At 38.0% G+C, this 23,726-nt stretch overlaps 1 protein-coding gene across 9 annotated transcripts in view; it reads right to left on the reverse strand.

Annotated features, from left to right (window-relative positions):
• AGBL3 (AGBL carboxypeptidase 3) overlaps positions 1–23,726 on the reverse strand; it is a 57,932-nt gene that overhangs the window by 30,950 nt on the left and 3,256 nt on the right. For 6 of the 9 annotated variants that reach the window (XM_082693263.1, XM_082693266.1, XM_082693264.1 and 3 more), the window contains exons 3-11: positions 23,101–23,161; positions 20,164–20,349; positions 13,710–13,817; positions 11,095–11,233; positions 8,737–9,516; positions 3,589–3,751; positions 2,321–2,447; positions 369–469; positions 30–142 (exon numbers count right to left, since the gene is read on the reverse strand). In XM_082693263.1, the coding sequence (XP_082549389.1) occupies positions 30–142; positions 369–469; positions 2,321–2,447; positions 3,589–3,751; positions 8,737–9,516; positions 11,095–11,233; positions 13,710–13,817; positions 20,164–20,349; positions 23,101–23,161 (1,778 nt within the window). The remainder of the gene's footprint in view (positions 1–29; positions 143–368; positions 470–2,320; positions 2,448–3,588; positions 3,752–8,736; positions 9,517–11,094; positions 11,234–13,709; positions 13,818–20,163; positions 20,350–23,100; positions 23,162–23,726) is intronic. The other 3 variants (XR_014301254.1, XR_014301255.1, XR_014301253.1) reach the window with 2 other exon arrangements.

The raw sequence follows: 23,726 nt of genomic DNA on the forward strand, positions 1-23,726 counted from the left end.
ATTGTGTTCTATCCGCCATCTTGGCTTACCTAGAGTCTAGATCCAGTGTCATTTCTTTCAGAGAAGTATCTGAATCCTCAAGGATTTTTTCCAAGTTTATATGTTTTTCCATTTCTTCTAATTCTTTCAGGCACTGATAATACTAGGGGAAAATGATTAATTATAAATTAACTCTATTTCCTAATTAAATGAATTGAATATTTATAGACACTTGGAACAATAGCTATGGGGACATCAAGTACCAGAAACCTCAAACACTGTTAGGATATTAAAACAAAACAAAACAAAACAAAAAACTGCCATAGACCCTTAGGTTATGTTATCTCATAAACTTGAGTTTGATGCATTACCAAATGGACTTTGCTTACCTTGGTTCGGTCTGGATCACAATAGTCCAAGAGAGAATCACAAAAATGATATCCCATTGACTCCAAGTCTTTTGTGTTGAAATGAGTGCCCCGTTTATTACCTAAAACATTAATAAGTTTATCCACCATTGAGGATGAGTTAATCATTTGTCCTTACCAGGTGGGCTTAAATTGTAACACAGAAAGTATAAATAAACAAAACATCTGATATGATTCTATATCCTGTCCTTTGGATTTTCTTCTCTGGGGAAGATCATTTAACAGCTTACTGCTTTCCTCTTCTCTCCACATCTGGATGAAAGCTGACTTAACACTTACTTAACACTGACTTAATAGTCTATGTTGTAAGGCAGAAGAAAATTGAGTAAGAAATTATGGAATACTTGGTTACCAGTTATAAACACACTCATAATCACTTAGGGAAAAACTTGGGTAAATATTTTAATGTTTTCATCATCATAGATAGTGTTATATCAATTTCAAGGTGCTTTAAAAGACAGAAAATATATGTGTGGATTTCTAGCGCTTTCCTTTGAGTCAATAAATTTTCTAAAAATGTAATAATTTTCGGGGCACCTGGGTGGCTCAGCGGGTTAAAGCCTCTGCCTTCGGCCCAGGTCATGATCCCAGGACCCTGGGATCGAGCCCCGCATCGGGCTCTCTGCTCAGTGCAGAGCCTGCTTCTCTCTCTCTCTCTCTCTGCCTGCCTCTCTGCCTACTTGTGTGCTCTGTCAAATAAATAAATAAAATCTTAAAAAAAAAAAAATAAAAAAAATAAAAATGTAATAATTTTCTTAATATGGAGTATTCTAAGGGTCAACTAGATGTGACTCAAAGATCTCTTAGGGGCGCCTGGATGGCTCAGTGGGTTAAGCCTCTGCCTTCGGCTCAGGTCATGATCCCAGGGTCATGGGATGGAGCCCCAATTCGGGGCTCTCTGCTCAGAAGGGAGCCTGTTTCCCTCTCCCCCTCTGCCTACCTCTCTGATTACTTGTGACCTCTGTCAAATAAATACATAAAATCTTAAAAAAAAAAAAAAAAGATTTCTTAAATGAGGGGTGCCTGGGTGGCCCAGTGGGCTAAGCCTCTGCCTTGGGCTCAGGTCATGGTCTCAGGGTCCTGGGATTGAGCCCCACATTGGGCTCTCTGCTCAGCGGGGAGCCTGCTTCCCCCTCTCTCTCTGCCTGCCTCTCTGCCTACTTGTGATCTCTCTGTCAAATAAATAAATAAATAAAATCTTAAAAAAAAAAAAGATTTCTTAAATGGGACTAGAGAGCATGCTTTTATTTTTAGTTAAAGGAACCAAGTACTTCCATTAAAATATATATTTACTCTCTCAAAGAACCTCCAACACACCCAGTCCACTTTGACTTGTAAATAGCAAATCCACCAAAAACATTTCTATCCTAGTATTTTAAGCATGAGCATTGCTTTTTGTTGACATCGTGAGTCATCTGTAAGGACTTCTTAAAAGCAAAAGCAATTAAATATTAGATCATTAAATAACCAACTGGGTATTCTAGCTACAGTCTAACACTTTGTTTCCTAAGCAAAGGGAAATGGTGAGATGGAGATACACAGAGTGGTATAGTTTGTTCATCCTATATATAGAAGCGCTTGGAAACCAGCATGCATGTAAGTGGGAAGAAAGTGCCCACTATCACATTATCCACTTTATTAGTATCACATTAAAAAAGGTTTCTTTAGGGGCACCTGGATGGCTCAGTTGTTAAGAGTCTGCCTTTGGCTCAGATCATGTTCCCAGGGTCCTGGGAATGAGCCCTGCATAGGGCTCCCTGGTCAGCAGGGAGCCTGCTTCTCCTTCCCCTACTCACCCTGCTTGTGTTCCCTCTCTTGCTGTGTCTCTGTCAAATACATAAATAAAATCTTGGAAAAAAAAACTTCCTTGGCTTAAAGCTCTGAGAGCTGTGAATGAGAACACTTGGTCTTACCCAGGGTAGATCCACAAAAAGTAGCCTCCATGGTAAAGCTGTTCCTGATTCCCATTTTCCACATTACTACCCTTCCTGTGCCCTCTTTGCTCTTCTGAACATTAAATTTGCAAGCTGAGAATGAAAACTAAAAAGAAGCAAATAAAAATGAGAAAATGTGTTTTCCTGCGTACAATGTCTTTCTCAGGAAGTAGGGTTGAAAATGAGAAAGTAGTGCATATGCAGTAATTCTCGCTAAAGCTTCAGGGGCTTTTAGTCCCAAACCGGAGGAAATAACTCATTTTAAGGATGACATATTTACATTTCTCAGAAGTACAGATTTGAAAACACTGGCAATAAATTTTATTTTTTATATGCAACATATGCATTCAAAACCCACTGATTAATTCTTGATATTGTTGGGATAAGCTCTTATACTTTAAAAAACTTATAGGAAAGGGCTTAAATATGTTTAGGAATAAAGATTAATGTAGATGCTTTGAATAAGACAAGGATGCTTTATTTTCACAAGCTCAATCACTGGAAAGCTGTCCTGAAAGATTGTGATAATGTTAGTCTCAAAATTTTTGCAATTTTTAAAATTTACAATGAAATTAAATTGTGTTGCGTTCTAGGACTTTGACACATGTATAGATTTGTGGAGCCACTATCGCAAATCAGGATATAGGACAATTCTATCACCTCTAAAAAAACTCCCTTATTTCTTTGCAGTCACAAGTATTCATTTTGAAGCTATGGTAAATGGTACCGTTTTCAGTTTTGGTTTCCAACTGTTCAGTGTGAGTATATAGAAATGTAGTTCATTTCTGAGGGGGGACCTTGTCAGGTAGGACATTGCTAAACTCACTTGTTAGTTCTAGGAGGGTTTTTGGTGCATTACTTTGGGTTTTCTATGAAGGCAGCCATGTCCCCTTTATTCCGAAGTGTCTGCCTTTTCTTACTTTCTCTTGCTTTCAGCACTTAGAACCTCCAGCACAAGGCTGAATAGGAAGGGGTAAGGGTGGCTATCCTGGCCTTGTACCTGACTTTGGGAGGAAAACAGTCTTTTATCATTAGGTATAGTGGTAGGATAAGGCACATTTTTTTCTTCACATTTCAAATTATTGGTCACTAAACATTCCACAGAGTTGCTTTTTTATGGTCATTTCTATAAGCCAGTCAAAAGAACTCAATAAAAAAAGCAATTTACTGAATAAGGTGATCTATTCTGCAGTCTCAGGTGGGCAACATGTAATAAAGAAAAAGTTAAAAATCTTAAATGGTCTTACTTTATCCGGACAGTTTTTGCTCAGCATAAGTGGAAAGATCCGTTGCTGTAAGTACAATGACTTACACCTGTCACTACCATCACAGCCATACATGAAGATGTTCTCTTTTCTACTATGGCCATGAAGGTCACAATATAAAATAACCTCTCGTTTCTCCATCAATCTACCGAGAGAAAAAAAAGAATAAGTTACAAGGAGTTACTAAATTTTACCTCTGCATTTTTCTATGGGTTTACAAGTCTACTATCCAAATAAATAGAATTTCTTATATCCTTTCTTTCTCTTATCCTGACCGTATATTCTTTTTTTTTTTTAAAGATTTTATTTATTTATTTGACAGAGAGAGATCACAAGTGGGCAGAGAGACAGGCAGAGAGAGAGGAAGGGAAGCAGGCTCCCCGCTGAGCAGAGAGCCCGATGCGGGACTCGATCCCAGGACCCTGAGATCACGACCCGAACCGAAGGCAGCGGCTTAACCCACTGAGCCACCCAGGCACCCCTGACCGTATATTCTTAACAATTTTAAGACATCTATAATAATTTCCCGTTAGCTATATATAAAATATGAATGCTTACCTTCCATTACAAGCACAAAATTTGCCTTACTTCCAAGACTCTCCAGTAGGATCCCTCTGCTTTATTATTCTGGTTTTTCATTGTACAAAGGAAACAGCTCACTCCTAGTTTGCCCAATAGATTTCACAGAGACTCTTTCTGAGTCCAATACCTTCTTTCTTCATTTCCACGAGTGCAAACACTGCCCCTCAGCCCTCAAGGCTGACTTCATGTCTCACTTCCTGACTAGTGAAGGCCACAGGTTTTTCTTTTTTTGAAGTCCTATAGCACATGATATTGGTACCATTTGCTTGAGACTCACCTTGGAAGGTCTTCATATTTTTGTTAAGGGTAAGAAATGCTTCAAATCACCTAGAACAGTGCTATGCACACAAGTATCCAAATATTTGTTAAAAATTGAGAACCTGACAACCTGGTGCTCAACCAATTATTATATGACCCTTGATTAAAGTGAGAAAAATGGTACCAAAATTTCAATTTTTTTCTGGTAAATTCCTAATAAATAAGGAAATTATTACACATTTCTTAGGAGCACAATTCTTAGCTTTTATAACTTAGGCATATGATCAATATTCAAAAAAATAAGCCCCCAGAGATGCTTGGGTGGCTCAGTCAGTTAAGCGTCTGCCTTTGGCTCAGGTCATGATCCCAATGTCCTGGGACTGAGTCCCATATCCAGCTTCTTGCTCAGTGGGGAGCCTTCTCCTTCTCCCTCTGCCTGCCAGCCTCTCTCTTTGACAAATAAATAAATAAAATCTTAAAAAAATAAAATAAGTCCCCAAACTGATTGGTGAAAATAACTAGGGATGCCTGGGTGGCTCAGTCGGTTAAGCTGCTGCCTTCAGCTCAGGTCATGAACCCAGGGTCCTGGGATCGAGCCCTGCATTGGGCTCCTTGCTCAGTGGGGAACCTACTTCTCTCTCTGCCTGCCACTCTGCCTACTTGTATTCTCTCTCTCTCTTTCTGATAAATTAAAAAAAAAAGAAAATACCTAATGGAGAGGCTTTAAAAAGGTAAAAAAAAGTGGTGGTATTAAGGTAGTAGGATGATGGGTTTTGCCTTTTTTCATATTTCTAAACTTCATGCATTATATTACTTAACCAATATTACATACACTATTTGTTATATCTGGAAGGATAAATAAAAAAAATGTTAGCAATGGTATTTGTAGTAATATGAAATGTATTACTTCCATAACAAAAACATTAAAACCTAAAACCAAAATATTCAAAGCATAGCTTCTATTCAGAAAAATCCTCCTTTAAACTATAGTGAAATCCCAGGCACCCTTACCTAACTATGATTAATTGCATTAAGGTAGTTTTCTTTCTTGGAAGTCTTTCTGAAACTAACTGAATGGATTCCTACCAAAGTGAGGTCTGTTACATGTATTAATTGTCTGCTCTTTTCTTATTTGGTGCCCAATAAATCCTAATTGATAACATAAGACTGACATAAAGTCACTAAAATACCATTTTAAGTTTTTAGAAGTGGATTATAAAGCAAGATTATCACGTTAGGGCCTTAAATATGAAATATGCTGAACGGTTTTTAGCCCGCATTTCCCGTTTCAATGATCTTTCAGTTTCTTATATGTAAATCAGAAAAAACTTCTCAGTAATTCCCAAAGATATCTCATTACTTCCAAAGGGTCTAATTTTACATGAATTTTAACTGCCTGAGAAATGGCTTGGGTCTTTTTCCTTACCCACAGGTTAAGATAGTCTAAGTATCTTATACTAAGCATCCTATACTAAAATCCACTCTTTCTATATTCTCATATTCTTTTTTAAATTCTCATATTCTTTAAATATACTAAATCTTAGCTGTTTCCTTCCAACACATGTGACTTTTTATTCTACTTACCTATGATTTTTTTTTTAAAGATTTTATTTATTTGACAGAGAGAGATCATAAGTAGGCAGAGAGGCAGGCAGAGAGAGAGGAGGAAGCAGGCTCCCTGCCGAGCAGAGAGCCTGATGTGGGGCTCAATCCCAGGACCCTGAGATCATGACCTGAGCTGAAGGCAGAGGCTTCAACCCACTGAGCTACCCAGGCACCCCTTACCTAACTATGATTAATTGCATTAAGGGAGTTTTCTTTCTTGGAAGTCTTTCTGAAACTAACTGAATGGATTCCTACCTTAACCTTCTTACAAGGCAATCTGAGAATGGAGACATTTAAAGTATTTTCCATAGAGACAAGCCAAAGGGCCTTGGCCTATAATCCATCTTGTGTTGGACCAGGGATACTTAAAGTCAAAGAGCACTAAGTAGATATAGATATATCTAATCAGTTTCCTTTCATTCATATATACATATATATATATTTTTTTTCTTTCCATTCCATTTCCTTTCCATTATATATAATGGAAAGGAATATGTATATATATATACACATATGTGTATATATATATTCATATATATATAAATAAATTTTTGGAATAATTTTAGATTACAGAAAATTTCAAAAAATAGTAAGAGTGTTTCCATATATCTCTCACCCCATTTTCCCTAATGTTAGCAAATTCAATAACCATGGTACAGTGTTCAAAAACAAAGAAACCAACATCGGTACATCACTAGTAACTAAACTCCCAATCTTACTTGGATTTCGCTAGTTTGCCACTAATACCTTTTCTGTCCCAGAATCCAATCTAGGATACCACATTGCACTTAACTGTCTTTTTGTTGTTTGCCATCCTCGGTTACATAAGGAAGTCAAGGGTGTTTTTTTTTTGTTTTTTGTTTTTATCACTTAACATTTCTCAGATAATTGCAGGGAATCCTGGAGTCCCTGTTTGTGATGGGTATGGAAACAAGAGTTTTCAGTCCTTTCTGTGGGGATCTGCATTTCACTCCCTCCCTGTGTAAGCAGATAGAAGGATTAACGTGGAAGTGAAAGTTGAGGCTGAACTGAGACAGCTGGGACCATGCTTCTAGGTGCTTCTGAAGCCTGTCAGCAACTCTGACGGACTGGAGGTATCCTTGAGGGCCTCAGCCCTAAAACAGGGTTCTTATACCTACACTGGGGGTTCTGGTAACCCTGGGATCAGGATATAAACACTCTGTATAATAGTACTCCAGAAGGGTTTACAAAGAGTTTTTACATCTATATCTGATTCATTAACAACTTTTTACTTAACACTAAATACATTTAGAGCTTTCAATGCCCCATATTTTATTCTGGGCACTTTATTAATGATTCTCTCATTTAATCCTCCTGCCTCTAAGTATTATTATTACCATTTTATAGAAGAGAAAACTGAGGTTTAGATTTGTTTTTAAATTGCTCAAGGTCACCTATCTGGGAAGGCAAAAAATGGTTGTTAGTAAATGATATAGTAGGATTCCAATCTGATATTTTAACTCCACTCCACTCTCTTAGCCAAAAAGGCTATGGGGCTTTGGACTTGGAATGGGGTTCTGTGACTTTAATAAATCTTTTTGCTCTAGCACATGCCTATTTCTGGCTGTTATCACCTGAAACTATTAAAGAATTCACCCACTCAACAAATATTTAAATACTATGCACATTTACTGTTCTGGGTTCTTTGGAAAATTTAAAGCTATTTAATTTTTTTCTGGGGGAAATAAGACTATTATTTATTAAAGTTTTAATGACTATGTAACCTGATAGTCAAAAAGACTTATCTTTTTATTTTTAAAGTTTATTTATTTGACAGGTCACAGAGAAAGAGAAAGAGAGAGGGAGGAGAGAGGAGGAAGTAGGCTCCCCACTGAGCAGAGGGCCAGATGTGGGGCTCGAACCCAGGACCCTGGGATCATGACCTGAGCCAAAGGCAGAGGCTTAATCCACTGAGCCACCCAGACGCCCCAAGACTTATCTTAATAAAGAGTACACTTATCATGATAAGTACTATGTAATGTATAGAATCATTGAATCACTATACTGTACACCTGAAACTAACATTGTATGTTAACCATACTGGAATTAAAATTAAAAACAATAAAAAAAGTCTCATCAAAGAGCAATGTATGGGGGCACCTGGGTGGCTCAGTGGGTTAAGACTCTGCCTTGGGCTCGGGTCATGATCCTGGGGTCCTGGGATTGAGTCCCACATTAGGCTCTCTGCTTCCTCCTCTCTCTCTGCCTGCCTCTCTGCCTACTTGTGATCTCTCTCTGTCAGATGAATAAATAAAATCTTTAAACAAAAAAAAAAAAAGAGCAATGTATGATCAACATAGTGCCGGGAAGCCCTGTGAGATAGAATTAATTTCCACATGTAAGAGATTCAAGCATCCCAAACTAAGTATCAGTGTCACCTTTAGCAAGAAACCAGATTTGGGATAATGAAAATTTCACTATAAGTTTCACAAAGCAATTAAAATGTTCCAGAAGTTTATTCATTATTTAAGAAAAGGCTAGTGAATCCAGTGGCATAAAGCCAGAGAGAAGAGTGGAGAGAATGGGAAAAAATTAAGTAGCTATAGTTAAACTATCAGTTAAGCAACCTTAAAAGCTAGAGTAAAAGGAATGGGATGGTAAGAGCGAAAATCTCACTACCAAGTTTACTAAATAAGCAGAGTGGTAATTCGAGGCTTATTTTACCTATGGATCATGTTCCGGGTATACCAAACAGAAGGAAAGGATTCCTTCAGGAGAGATGTATAGTTACGGTTTAAATCTCGTCCAGCCAAGGAACAACGATAATTTCCCACAATCACACCATCTGGATTCAGCATGGGTACCACCTTGAAGATGAAAGTGTCCCGAAGCAACTGCGCATCGCTCGAGTTTCCTAAAATATAATCTAGGAAGCCTTTCATGATCCAAGAGCTGTTGGTTTCTCCTGGATGGACTCTTGCAGTCAGAATCACAGCCTTTCGCTTTCTTGAGTCCGTGTTCTTCAAGGGAGTGGTGATCGTTAATACATACACCATGTTCCTAGCCATTGTGTGGCACAAAACACGTATTTTACAAAACTTGGACCGTACGGAGTCGTGATTGATAGCAGAAAGGTATTCTTGCAGGTTGGTGTAAGTATATGGATAGCAGTGAGCAAAGTAGCAGGTGTCTTTGTTGTGTGGAAATTGAAATGTCCATGTTAGAGAGAAATAATGGCGCCCCTCTTGTCCCTGGTTGTTTCTGTAATACTTGATTTGGTCTCCTATTCTCTGCCAGCCAATATTATGAGTCTTGGCTTCTTTTTCAGAGTAAAACAGTGGGCGCATACCCCGATTGTAAAGACTAGCAGGCTTAGTGAAATTGATGATAGTGAATCTGTAGACTATTCCTGCTTGGGTATTAGTGACTTGGAAATAGTACCACTGGGTGTGTTTATTTGTGAAGAGGTCAGGGCGCAGGGTCAACTGGTACTCATATTCTGCCCTAATATAAGGAAGGAAAAGAAACACATAAAAATATAAAAATGACATTCAAGTTTAAACTAAATAAGGAAAATTATTTTACTTTTACCTGTTCACAGAAAGCCTTTTCCCCTGAAGCTGTTTATTTAGGCAGCATCCAATAGCAAGTAATTGTAAAAGATAAAAGTTTTGAAATTTTTTTATTGGATGTGACACTGCTTCTGTGTTAATTCTCCAAAGCCTTTTTTTTTTTTTTTGTAAATCAAGAGAGTACATTAAAATGGGCATTTGATAAAAAAGTCTATATTTCAACCCAATTATGTTTCCTATAAAAGAAGTGATTAAAGTGCTCTTGAAACTGAATTAAAGTCCAATGTCCCTTTTTAAACTTCAGATATATATTCCTGCTTTCTATTAGATTCAGACTCTAGGGATCTGAGATACTATCACTGAGAAAGATTTAAAACATATAAGTTAATACAACTACATACATTAAAAAATTTGAAACTCTTCAAGGACTGTCTTTACGAACCATCTGCATTCCCCATACTTAGTCACTGAGGTTACCTAAAGGTAAAAATAATTTTACTGGTACATTTGTTTTCTACACATATACACACACGATCTTACTGGGGTCATTGTGACTTTTTCTTTACCAAGTAACCTTCTATTCCATCAGCACTATGTACTTCCTTTGTGTGTATGCTTGTGTTATCAACAGTGACCTATGACTAGGTGAAATGAATAATGCAAAACCATAGTTGTTGCATCTAGGTGATGGGTAAGTGAGGGCTAATGGAGAACTATATTATTCTCTGTACTTAAGTTTTGTTTTTTTTTTTTAAGATTTTATTTATTTTTTGACAGACAGAGATCACAAGCAGGCAGAGAGGCAGAGAGAGATGAGGAAGCAGGCTCCCTGCCGAGCAGAGAGCCCGATGCGGGGCTAGATCCCAGAACCCCGGGATCATGACCAGAGCCGAAGGCAGAGGCTTTAACCCACTGAGCCACCCAGGCGCCCCTGTACTTAAGTTTTTTTAATAGTAAAAACATCTCTTAAAGAATGCCCTTGGAATAGATTCATGCTCCCAAACATATCTAATGGAACATTCATCTCAAATATTATTCCATTAAAAAGTTTGAGAAGCAGTGTGCATGTGTCTCTAGGACAGTTCATACTGGTGTATTAAAAATGTACAGTATAGGAGTACCCTGGGTGTCTCAGTGGGTTAAAGCCTCTGCCTTCAGCTCAGGTCATGATCCCAGGGTCCTGGGATCAAGCCCCGCATCAGGCTCTCTGCTCTGCAGGGAGCCTGCTTCCTCCTCTCTCTGCCTGCCTCTCTGCCTACTTGTGATCTCTGTCAAATAAATAAACAAAATCTTTAAAAAAAAATTTACAGTACAGAAACCTGTTTGACTCAAGTTCAGAGTGAGTCCAGAATGTGAACCTTTTGTACCTCCTTTGAAATCGTCTCCAACTGGCATCATAACTCAGGGAACTGAAGTTCATTTAGGACTACTACCACTCTAATGTACCTAATACAGGAAATAATAAACAGCTGACAGTCTAGCTTCTCAAATAAAAATAATTAAAACCTACACTTTGACTACCTTCTGCAGATTTCCACTCTCAAACCTTGCTTCAAACGTCAAAGTATCATTATAGTCGTCCGCAGGCTGCTTCAGGGGTGTTCGGTTGCCCCCTACTCGGGAGTACACAAAACAGGGCTCCTTGTAAGCTAATGGCAAAAAAAGATCGTAATGTCAAGCCGTGTCTAAAGTATACAGATTATTCTGAATAGAATTTGGAAACACGGTCTAACTGAAGTGTCACTAAGGATTTTAAATTTTAAAGTAACTTGCCACTAATAAACAGATTTGTTGAAATAAGAAAGTCTAAGTGCATTCAGACTGGAAAAGCAATGCCCAAAATAAATTCATGTACTTTTTTCACATTAAAAATATTTATTCTGCTTCTGATTATTATGGAGTAATTGGATCTGAACTAGCCCTTCCACTATAACTAGCTATAAAGCTGGGCCAAAGAAAATGAGCAATTTTCACACATCTGGATAACATATATACTAGAGGGTTTGAAAAAAAAAATACATCAAGTAAGGCCATGTCTAACCCTGGCTTTCTTCCTGGGAATACCGTCTGACTACCTCTTAGGCAGGTGGCACTTACGGATAGTCGTGGAGCAGTCTTACTGAGCTGAGGAGGCAAGGAAGTTGTGTGGGGCTGCTGAAATGTCTAAGGCAGGACACCAGGGAGAAGAAAGCTACATAGACGAAGGGCCTCAACAGTCTACACGGTGGTTCCCCAGTCCTTGGCTGGGGGCTTGGCTGTAGAAGCACAGGATAAGACTCAACAAGGTAAGAGAGTGTTACTGTGGGGCTGAGATATCAGATATACCATTCTAGAATATACCATAATTCTAAACCATTCAGAATGGAAAGACTTCATTGAATACCTCAGCCATTCAATCACGGCTCCAGAAAGGCTGCAGGTTAGGTATACCACATCCAGGGGCAAGGACAATGACCTAGGACCAAATGACTAAGACAAAATGAAAATAGATCTGTCCTTATTTAAAAAAAATAAATACATAAAACCAGGGTGGGTGGCTCAGTTGGTTAAGTGTCTGCTTTCAGCTCAGGTCATGATCTCAGGGTCCTGGGACAGGGCCCCGATCAGGCTTCCCGCTCAGGAGGGAGCCTGCCCCTCCCTCCGCTGCTCCTCATGTTCCCTCTCTCTCTCTCAAATAAATAAAGGAATACAATTAAAAAAAGTAAATTAAAAAAATAAAATCAAACCTGAAAGAAGCAAAATAATCTGCCAGCAACTTAGCTGCCTACCAGAACAAAATTTAGCATAATTTTTAAAAAGAACATAATACAGACTCCTACTACATATCTTTCACAATGTCCTGCATAGGATTAGGAAAAATTATGAAGCATGAAGAAAAGCACGAAAAATGTGATCTACAGTCACACACACACACACACACACACACACACACATTTTCAACAAACCCCAAGATCACCCAGATGTTGGGATTAACAGGAGACTTTAAAAAAAAAACGTGTGTGTGTGTGTGTGTGTGTATGTATAAAAATATGTATACACACACACGCACACACACACAGAGTTGAAATGTGTGGAAGTTCTAAGGCAGGTTAGCCTTGTAAATATTTGAAATTAAATTAAAAAAATCAGAGATGCGTGTCTTTACCCTAGCTGTTAAAAAATACGTGAGTATAGGATTTCTAGAATTGTTTACTATATAGGAAACAATCCTTATAAATTCTTCTGTTTTGTCAGCCCTTTAGATAAAATACATATGTTCCCTGGAAGTTATCTTAAGATCTAGAACTCTGACGATGAAACTGTGCAGGAGTCCCATACTTCCTTACAAAGGTTAGGCTATAGGCTGAGACATCTATGTTTGTTAGCATACTATCCTAAAGCGGATATGAGATTTCACGTTCCTAGGGTTCTCCAAATACAAATATTGATACTGACTGTTAAGAAAACTTTCCGGTGGGGCTCCTGGGTGGCTCAGTGGGTTAAGCCTCTGCTTTCGGCTTAGGTCATGATCTCAGGGTTCCGGGATCGAGCCTCGCATCGGGCTCTCTGATCAGCAGGGAGCCTGCTTCCCCCTCTCTCTCTGCCTGCCTCTCTGCCTACTGATCTCTGACAGATCTCTATCTGTCAAGTAAATTAAATCTTTAAAAAAAAAAAAAAAGAAAACTTTCCGGAGACACAATCTTAGATGTTACTTGCAGTGTGGGGGATCTTCCCTTTTAATGATGAAACCTCAAGAAACTACCAAACTGGCATGAAATGAAGTTCACCTGACAGATTGCAAAAATGTGACCTATAAATAGAGCAGCAACAATAGTTGTAGAACACTCCAGTGGGTTTATCTTTGAAAACTGACGAGAAGCGTAATTCCTTCTAAATATAACTCTCCACTGTAGTGGGCAATAGGTTCTATTTTAAAGTAACTTTGCATAAGCTGCCGTACACCGTCAAGAATATAATCAGCACTGAGTCCAGATTTCAGTCAGTCTGTAACCAAACATCGTGATGGAGAAAGGGTCTTCCTGGTAATCTGCAGTTTCCATTATAAGCAGCAAAACAAATATAATTAAGGGATGAATCCAGGTACCAAATTATATTTTAGAGCAACATGTCTCATTATGTACCCACCATCTTCAGCTAGATAAACTACAGTGTTTTCCTTGGAGTTTGGATAAAGGGGTTCCATCTCTAGACCTGTTGGGGTGTACACTGGCTCAGGAAAAGAAGGAGTCCAATCTGGAAAAACAATGAGAAAACTTGATTTCAATACTACTACTTAAAATAAAACAGGAATTTTTTTATTGCATGTTTTCAAATTATCCATCAGTATATCCAGGCTAATATTTGGTGTTTTCCGCAGGGCCTACTTATCCAGGCTTTCTCTCTCTCAACCATCCAGCAAGCTAGCTATGGATGGTTCCATGGTGGCTGGACAGGGTTTAAGACAAAGCAGAAGTACATAGACTTTCGAGACCTAGGTCAATGATGACATGCTGTTGCTTATGCCACACTTGGTTTTGCTAAAGCAAATCACAGGCCATCCCATTTCAAGGTTTGGGGAAAAGACACTTCTTCCTTTTTTTTTTTTTTTTTTAAAGATTTTATTTATTTATTTATTTATTTGACAGGTAGAGATCACAAGTAGGCAGAGAGTCAGGCACAGAGAGAGAGAGAGGGAAGAAGGCTCCCCACTGAGCAGAGAGCACAATGTGGGGCTCGATCCCAGGACCCCGAGATCATGACCTGAGCTGAAGGCGCCCCGAAAAGACACTTTTTTTTTTTTTTTTAAACATTTTATTTATTTATCAGAGAGAGAGAGGGAGAGAGCGAGCACAGGCAGACAGAATGGCAGGCAGAGGCAGAGGCAGAGGCAGAGGGAGAAGCAGGCTCCCTGCTGAGCAAGGAGCCCGATGTGGGACTCGATCCCAGGACGCTGGGATCATGACCTGAGCCGAAGGCAGCTGCTTAACCAACTGAGCCACCCAGGCATCCCCCGAAAAGACACTTCTTGATAGCAGGAGATGCAAGATGACATTACAAAGGGTGAAGATACATGGATGAAGAATCGTGGCTATTTTTTTTTTTTTTAAGATTCTATTTCTTTATTTGACAGATCACAAGTACGCAGAGCAGCAGGCAGAGAGAGAGGGGAAAACAGGCTCCCCATTGAGCAGAGAGCCCGATGTGGGACTCGATCCCAGGACCCTGAAATCATGACCTGAGCCAAAGGCAGAGGCTTAACCCATTGAGCCACCTAGGCACCCCTGTGGCTATTTTTTTAAATTTAAATTTACATATTACATATAATGCAATGTACAGATCTTAACTGTACGTTCAATGAATTTTGACAAATACATAGATGTATATTTTCTTTTATTAAAAAGAAAACATAGTGCTGTACCTTTTTTTGAAGTGGTTTTACAGTTTTATACTCATGCCAACAATGTGTTAGGGTTCCAGTTGTCCCACATTTTAATGTTTGGAGTTATCAGCCTTTAATATTTTTAAAAATTTTGCCATTCTAGTATCAAGTGGTATCTCACTGTAATTTTTTATTTTCATTTCCCATGTTTAACACTTTTCCTCATTTATTAGCCATTATATGTCTTCCTTTGAGCAATGTAATGTCTGTTCAACTCTTTTGCCCATTTCTAGTTAGTTTTCTTTTTATTATTGGTTTGAGGAATTATTCATGTAGTTTGCATACAAGTTCTTTGTCAGATATGTGCTGGGAATATTAGACTGTGGTTTGCCTTTTCATTTTGTTAATTATGTCTTTTGATGAGAAATTTTAAATTTTGATGAAGTCAAACTTATTTTCATTATTTCTTTTTTCTTTCTGGGTCCTCTCTAGAACTGTTCTTATCCTGATTGTGAAGATACTGTCCTATGTTTTCTTCAAGGAATATTATGATGTTAACTTTTATGCTTAGTCCTGTGATCTATCTTGAATTAATTTTTTTGTGTGCTGAGAAAGGTAAAGGTCAAGGTTTATTTTTTCTACATGGACACCAGGTTGCTATAGCACCAATTATTAAAAAGACTTATCCCACCAGATTGCTTTGGTGACTGTATCAAAAATAATTTGGTCTTAAATGTATTAGTCTAGTTCCAGATTCTATTCTGAATTGGCCAATTACTTGTGCTCATTTTAAAAATCTACTGAAACATACTTCTACCCATAATTCACATGCCCAGAAATAAACCAAATGTTTAAACAAAATGTTTATGAGGAATTATACTTATGAGAAGTACAAAACTGAAGAACAAAGAAATACAGTTCTGTGCTTTATCACAAAGTATCTATCACTTAGATCAAGATTACACTGCCAGCCCAACTCATACCCCCTTCTAATCACTTGCCCCTCCTTCCCCTTGAACTATAACCATTAACCTTATCATAACATAATCGCTTCTTCATCTGCCTTTATAATTTTATAATCTGCATATTCACATATATACATAAATATATTGACATGAAACTATAGCTTTGTTTTGCCTGTTTTTATACCTACAGAAGTTGAATTCCATAATACACATTCTTCTCTTTTTTCACATATTTGTGAAATCAATCCATTCTGTGAAGCGTTGCTGTAATTTGTTCATTTTTCATTGCTATGCAATATGTTACTACATAAAAAATGCTATAACTTATTTATCTACTTCTACTTATAATGGACATTCAGGTCGTTTCAGGTTGACGCCATTATAAACAATGGTTCTGTGAAAAGTGTTATGCGTGTTCCTTGGAACACATGTGCCCACATTCCTCTTGGTTGTAGATCCTGAGGTAGGAATTCTAAATTTTCAGACATACATAGCTTCTGTTTTAGTTGACAATGCAAAGCTGTGAACCAATGTAACATCCATCGGTAGCTTATGCTCTACGCTGTCATCATTACTTAGTGCTTAGTTTAAGTTCAAATATAAAATGTAGTCTTTTGGCTATTTGGAATAACGTTGCTATATTAACACTTACATGTAAGTTTTTGGGGGGCATATGTTTAATTTCTTATCAACATGAGTTACCAGATTTCAACCCCAGTTATGCCAGTATGTGTAAAGTGGGATTTTGATGTGGTATGAATTTGCATTTCCCAGGTGGCCGCATCATCCAGCAGTCCAACCACTAGGCATTTACCCGAAAGAACTGAAATTAGGATCTTGAAGAGATATTAGATACTGGCACTCCCACATTCACTGCAGTACTGTGCACAATAGCTAAGATGTGGAGACAATCTGAATGTCCATCAAGGTATAAATGATACAAAGAGAATGTGCTACACACACAGGGAGAGGGAGGCAGGGAGGGAGAGAAGGCATAGAGAGGGAGGGGACAGGGGGAGAGAGAGAGAGAGAGAGAAATATTATTCAGTCCTAAAAAAGGAAATCCTGCGATATGCAACAACACAGACGAACCCTGAGGACATGTGGCTAAATGAAGTTAGTCTGTACAGAAGGACAAATACCACACGATTCTACTTTATATAAAATATCTAAAATAGTCAAACTCAGAATCAGAAAGTGCAACGGTGGTCACGGGGCCAGGAGTCAAGTGGGAGGGGGAAATGAGGAGCTTTCATCAACACATTCAGAGCTTCAGTAATGCAGGATGGGGGTGCCTGGGTGGTCAGTCGTTGAGAGACCCTCAGCCCAAGTCATGACCCCAGGGTCCTGGGATCGAGCCCCGTGTCAGGGGCCCTGTTTAGCAGGAAGCCTGCTTCTCCCTCTTCCCCACCCGCTTGTGTTCCCTCTCTTGCTGTATCTATGTCAAATAAATAAAATCTTATAAAAAAATGCAGGATGAATAAACTCTGTGCCTCTAGCTGACAGTACTGCATCGCACACTTAAACATCTGCTGAGGGTAGCCCTCATGTTAAGTGCTTTTACCATAATAAAATAAATATAAAAACTAAAACAGTCAATACATATATGTAAAGATTTTCAATGTCACTCATAAATAAAGAATATACATGTTGAAAAACAACATATATGAAACAGTATCAGACTGCTGCAAATCAGGTTTAACTAAACAGTGTTTGTGAGTCTGTGGGCACACAGGCCCTCTCATTGCGTAGTAAAGGATTAATTCAACAAGCCTGGGTTGTCCAAACTCTGTATTCACCAAAGAAAGGTTTCACCCTTGTGAAACTCCTAGAAGGTAACTTCTCAGACGTTGGAATATCCTGCTTAATAAGAATTTATCTGTCTACCTGGGGCTTTGGGTCATACCAGATAATTAATAATGTGACTTATGGTAAAGGGACTTAACACCATATGCTATCCACCTTAACAGGAAGGGCTAGAGACTGAATAACTAAGGTCGGCCATATGGGTACTCCATGGAGATAGGACTAGCCCCTAAAAGACATCATAGACACCAAAGCTTGGATGACCTTTCCTGACTGGCAAAACCTCATGTGTGTTATCACATCATGGCTGGGAGTTTTTTTTTTTTTTTTAAATGATTTTATTTATTTATTTGACAGACAGAGATCACAAGTAGGCAGAGAGGCAGGCAGAGAGAGAGGAGGAAGCAGGCTCCCTGCTGAGCAGAGAGCCCGATGTGGGGCTCGATCCCATGACCCTGAGATCATGACCTGAGCCGAAAGCAGAGGCTTTAACCCACTGAGCCACCCAGGCGCCCCATGGCTGGGAGTATTAAACACTGTCTATAAGATTCCATTGCGGGGGACAACTGGAAGCTTGTACCTGATCTCTCCTAGACACTAGTCTATGTCCCTTTTGCATTTGCTGATTTTTTTTAACCTTTGATGATTTTAATATGTATCATTTCAATGTAATAAACCAAAACCATGAGTTTAACAGCTTTTTTTTTTTTTTTTGAGTTCTAGGAGTCCTTCTATAATCATTGAACCTGAGGGTAATCTTGAAGACCACCAACCACACTCATACAAATTTTTTATGACTGTACATTGTTATAGTTCCTTTTGAAGGGCAATTTGGTAGTATCCTTTTAACCAGAAACTCCAGAAATTTACTCTACAACTGTCATACACACACACACACACACACACACACACACGGACACATATAAAAGAATGTTTATGAAGTTCTCTTTGTCAGAGCCAAAAACTGGAAACCTCTAAAACTCACTGATAAGAGACCAGTTAAAAAAAGTATTGTTTATAATGAACTAATTTATGAAAAAAAGAGACTGGTATATATGAGCTAATATGGAAAGACTTTCAAGATATATGATTGGGTAGGACAGCGTTCATTTGTAGCTGAACTGGAAAAGTTCTTTTTATAGCTGGGAAAGTCTGGATATCTAGCTTTGACAGTTGGCCAAGATAAAGAGAGTAAGATTTATAATGTGCTATTTAAAGTCTGAAAGTCCCCTGGTACCCACCATGGGCAGTTTGTTTACTGCTGGCTTTCATTTGGCAGAATCAGACAGCCTGACTTGACCGTATGGCCAGAGGGGCATAAACCACCAGCTGAGAACTTCTGACCTGAAGTCTTCTGAAGCATATGTATGTGGAGAGGGGGAGAGGGAACGGGAGGGAGGCACTTCTCTTTTCCCCTCTTTCTCTGTTTACTAGGTAATATAAAGAGATAACTTAGTTTATAAGAATGCCCAAGTAGCATCTGATTTAAGTAAGCAATATAGTAAATACAATTAGAGCAAGTATAGCTGTTTTTTAATTTTGTTCGCTAGTGAATGTCTAAGAAGATCTCCACCCAGCAATCACGTATGTGCTACAATCAACACAAAGTGAAAAACAGTGGCACTGAGGAGGTGATGGGCAATGGGAAGGTTTCTGTTATTTGGGTGTGAGGACTGGGAAGACAAGGCTGAAACACACTGAATGAAAACTAAATTTGGGATTGCATATATACCGAAACACAAAAATAGTCACTAAACTATGCCCTCTTTGGGTCCATAAAACATACATTAAAGGAAAGAAGCAGAAAGAAGGTAAGGAGAGAAAAAAAGACAGAGACATAAAGATATAAAAAACAAGAGAGGAAGAGAAGCAGAAAAAAGGGAAGAAGAAAGACAAAAGAGGATAAAGATGAACAGAAGAGAAGAAAGATATTCAGCGGGGGTAGCGGGGAGCAAGAGACAGGGAGCAAACAGGAGCAAGACTGCACAGCCATCTGGCATGCTCTGTCCGTGACCTCACTTCATACAGGACTTTGGATGTGACCGGAACAGTCACGCTATTTCGAATTGTTTAGAATTAGAAAATTCTGGCACATGTTTTAAGTCCCTCTTTCAAGCACATGTGGCTTCTGAACACTTGAAATGTGACTGATCTGAGCTAAAATGCAAGTGTTAATGCACGCCAGATTTCAAAGACTTCATATGAAAAAAAAGAATGTAAAATATTTTGGATAAATTTGGGTTAAATAAAATATATATTTGAAATCAATTTCACGTGTTGCTTTTTCCTTTTTTAAATGTGGCCACTAGAAAATTTTAAACGACACTTATAGCTCATGTTATATTCCTCTTAGAATGCACTATTCTGACACCATGAGTCTCCTCATTAAAATTAAGGTTGGAAAGTTCATTTGCTAATATTTGAATTCCAAAAACTGCTAAGAACATACCGATATGCTGGACCTTTTCATCAATGACCTCACAGTGGTATGGCCACCGTGTTGGGCTCAGCGGACCAGAAGAAGAGACACCATATAAATCTCGTGGTTCACGAAGACGTGGCACCCATCTCCCTAGTTGATATTCCAATAGTATCTGAGTAGTTCGGGGGAAAAATGGGTCACTAATAGAGTCAGCTGAAAAAAGATTCAAACACAATCATGAGAGATAAGAAGCAAAATGCCAATTCCTTTAATTTTTAAATATATTCCTTTTCCCCTTCCAATACCATTAATTCGCGAGTATTTATGAATATCATTTTATAAGTCAAGCCATTTAAAAAAATAAAATTACTATTGAAGGGACGCCTGGGTAGCTCAGTCGGTTAAGCTGCTGCCTTTGGCTTGGGTCATGATCCTGGGGTCCTAGGATCAAGTCCCACATCGGGCTCCTTGCTTGGCAGGAAGCCTGCTTCTCTCTCTGCCTCTGCCTGCCACTCTGCCTGCTTGTGCACGCGCTTTCTCTCTCTCTCTAACAAATAAATAAATAAATAAATAAAATCTTTAAAAAGATTACTATTAAAATTTTGTAACAGTTGATCTTCACAATAGCTAAAAAGTAGTTGCTGATCTCAGATATTATTAATTTATGCTAAATTCTAGATGCTAATCAAAAACCATTTTATTTCTTGTAGCTTTTCTAGCAAACAGTCTACTGTTGAGTCTTTTTTTTTTTTTTTAATATTTTATTTATTTGAATCAGAGACTGAAAGAGCACAAGCTAGGGAAGGGGCAGAGGGAGAGGCAGTTGGACAAGCAAACTCCCTGCTGAGCATGTAGCCTGATGTGGGGCTGGACCCAAGGACCCTGAGACCCAGGACCCCCCCAGATAATGACCTACGCTGGAGTCAGACGCATAACTGACTGAGCCACCCAGGCACCCCTACTGTAGTCTTCTTAAACTTAATCATACTGAGGCAACCACCGGTCCAACAGGTTAATATACCCCATGACCATAATTCCTCACCACCGTTTCTTATTCTCAAAGGTTGCTTGTGCATTCTCAGTCACAACTTTCTCTCAGTTCTCATTCTAGGGTCACTGTGTGACACAACACCAAGATATTAACACACATATAATATAATGGGGTCGCCCCAAGTAGGTAGTGCATAGGCCCTATCTCTTTCAATGGGATAGCTGTGGGTTATCAAATTGATGAGGATAACCTCCCCTCCCTAAGCTCACATACCTTGTCTTTTACGATGCTACACTTTCTGGTTTTCTCCCTAGCTTTCACATACTTGGTTTTCCACTTGTCTCACTGACTCCTCTTGTTCTACTACTTCCAAACATGGCTTTTTACCTAGATTTAGTTTTGATCTATTTTTGTATAATAGCAGATAGAGCAAGTTGGACTAGGAATCAGACAAACTGAGTTCTACCACTTTGTTTCTGTACGATTTTTGCTTGGCTAATGCAGCCTTGCTGAACATAAATTTTACTATATGTGAATAAGGAATAATAACACCTTCCCTTGCTATTCCTCAGAATTGTTATTTAGATCCATTTATGCAACAGTTTTAAGCATCTACTATTTCAATATGTGAACAGACCACATTCTGTCTAATTTATGGTATGACTCAAAAATGGCAAGGCAGCTAGGAGTTAGGAAATAAAATTAGATCTATATCTCTTATTATTCAAAACTTAGATGATATATTGATAACTTTGGGGTAGGGAAGCTTAACAGATTTAAAAATAAAGAGCCATAAATAAATGATAAATTTAACATCAAAATAATTCTAAATAATGGAAGTAACATTAAAAAAGGATTACTGTGAACAGGCAATTCATTATAAGAGTGACTATAGGGGCACCTGGGTGGCTCAGTGGGTTAAAGCCTCTGCCCTCAGCTCAGGTCATGATCTCAGGGTCCTAGGATTAAGCCCCACATCAGGCTCTCTGTCTCTGCCTGCCTCTCTGCCTACTTGTGATCTCTGTCTGTCAAATAAATAAATAAAAGCTTAAAAAAAAAAGAGTGACTATAGACAAGCATATAAAATAGTTCTCAATTTCTTCAGCAATAAAGGAAATGTTAGTTCAAAACAGTGAGCTACTTCATTTCTTCAAACAGACTGGCAAAATTTTAAAAAGAAAAAATGGATGACAAGAAGTCCATAAACTAGTACTAAAATTTTCTATGAGTATGGATATAGATATGCATACAAATGCAAAGAAAAAGGTCTAGAAGGATACATACCAAACTGAGAATAGTAGGTATCTCAAAAGATTTGTTTTAGGATGATGGTTAAAAAGAAACAAACAAACAAAGGCAGAAAGAGAAAAAGTAAAGAAAAAGAAGAAAAAAGGAAAAATTAAAGCCTTATCTCCAATTTCAGATTATTTGGGATACATATGTGAATATTTAGAAGAAATATTTTAGATACACACTAAAAAAACCTCTAAATACAACTCTAAATGTATAAATTTTAAAAATCAAGTATACATCAAGAGTCCACATATATGTGCATTTGCAAATGAACCACTTACTAAGGAAACTCTTTAAACAGGCATACTTCATTTAAATAAACTGTACTTCAAAAACAGTGCCCATTATAACGAGTCATACGGTAAATTTAAAGAGCTAGTTATTTAAAGAAATGCCTGTGTAAATCCTTATGTTAAGTGTATTCCTTTATAAAGTAGTGACCACTTTTATTTAGTTTCATTAAATATATTAGGTTTACCTAAAACCTCAAAAGTTTGCGCTCCAAAGAGTCTTATAAAAATGGATACATTTTCTTTCCTTATCCAATATCAGAATACACTTCTGTATTATTCAATCTGAATTTTTTCTAGTTTCTTAATTTCCTTATTTTTCACTGACCTTGAGTGAACACTCAAGGTCTTACCCTAAAGAGAAAGGAGAATATATGGATAAGTTCAAACCTGTTAAAAGTGCACACTGGTGGATATCTTCGCTTACGAATTTCATGAAGTTATCCTCATCCTAAAACAGGAGAGTTTTAAGATATTTTTAAGAGTTTTAAGACATTTAAAAAAAACCCAACAGTTTCCAGAAATTTTTTACATCTATTTTAGTACTTAGAATTGAGCACATCTTTCTATTCTTTAATGAATGAAAAAAATCAAAGGACTATTATGGGCTACTGGTCTCGAAGTGTGAAATACTTCAAATACCCCAAAATCTTCAAGTTTTCATCTTTCATCCCCCTTCTTTCATTGGGTAAGGTCATATTAATGACTATACAGAGGGAATAAAGTTTAAAGATTCTCAGTAAACCTGGCAAAACAATTTAAACTATGAATAAAGTTAACCAAAAGAAAAAGAAAAGCAGCATAGAAAGCCATGGACTTAAAGAGTGATACATTATTTGAAGGAGCTTATTTTGGGACCTTAAGTTATATACCTGATAATTTATATCTTATAAAAATCTGAAGGAAATCTCTCATAAATATGTAATAGAACTAAACTATTTTGAGGGGCACCTGGGTGGCTCAGTGGGTTAAAGCCTCTGCCTTTGGCTCAGGCCATGATCCCAGGGTCCTGGAAT

Source organism: Mustela nivalis (genome assembly GCF_964662115.1).
Source record: "Mustela nivalis genome assembly, chromosome: 12".
Classification (NCBI taxonomy): Eukaryota; Metazoa; Chordata; class Mammalia; order Carnivora; family Mustelidae; genus Mustela; species Mustela nivalis.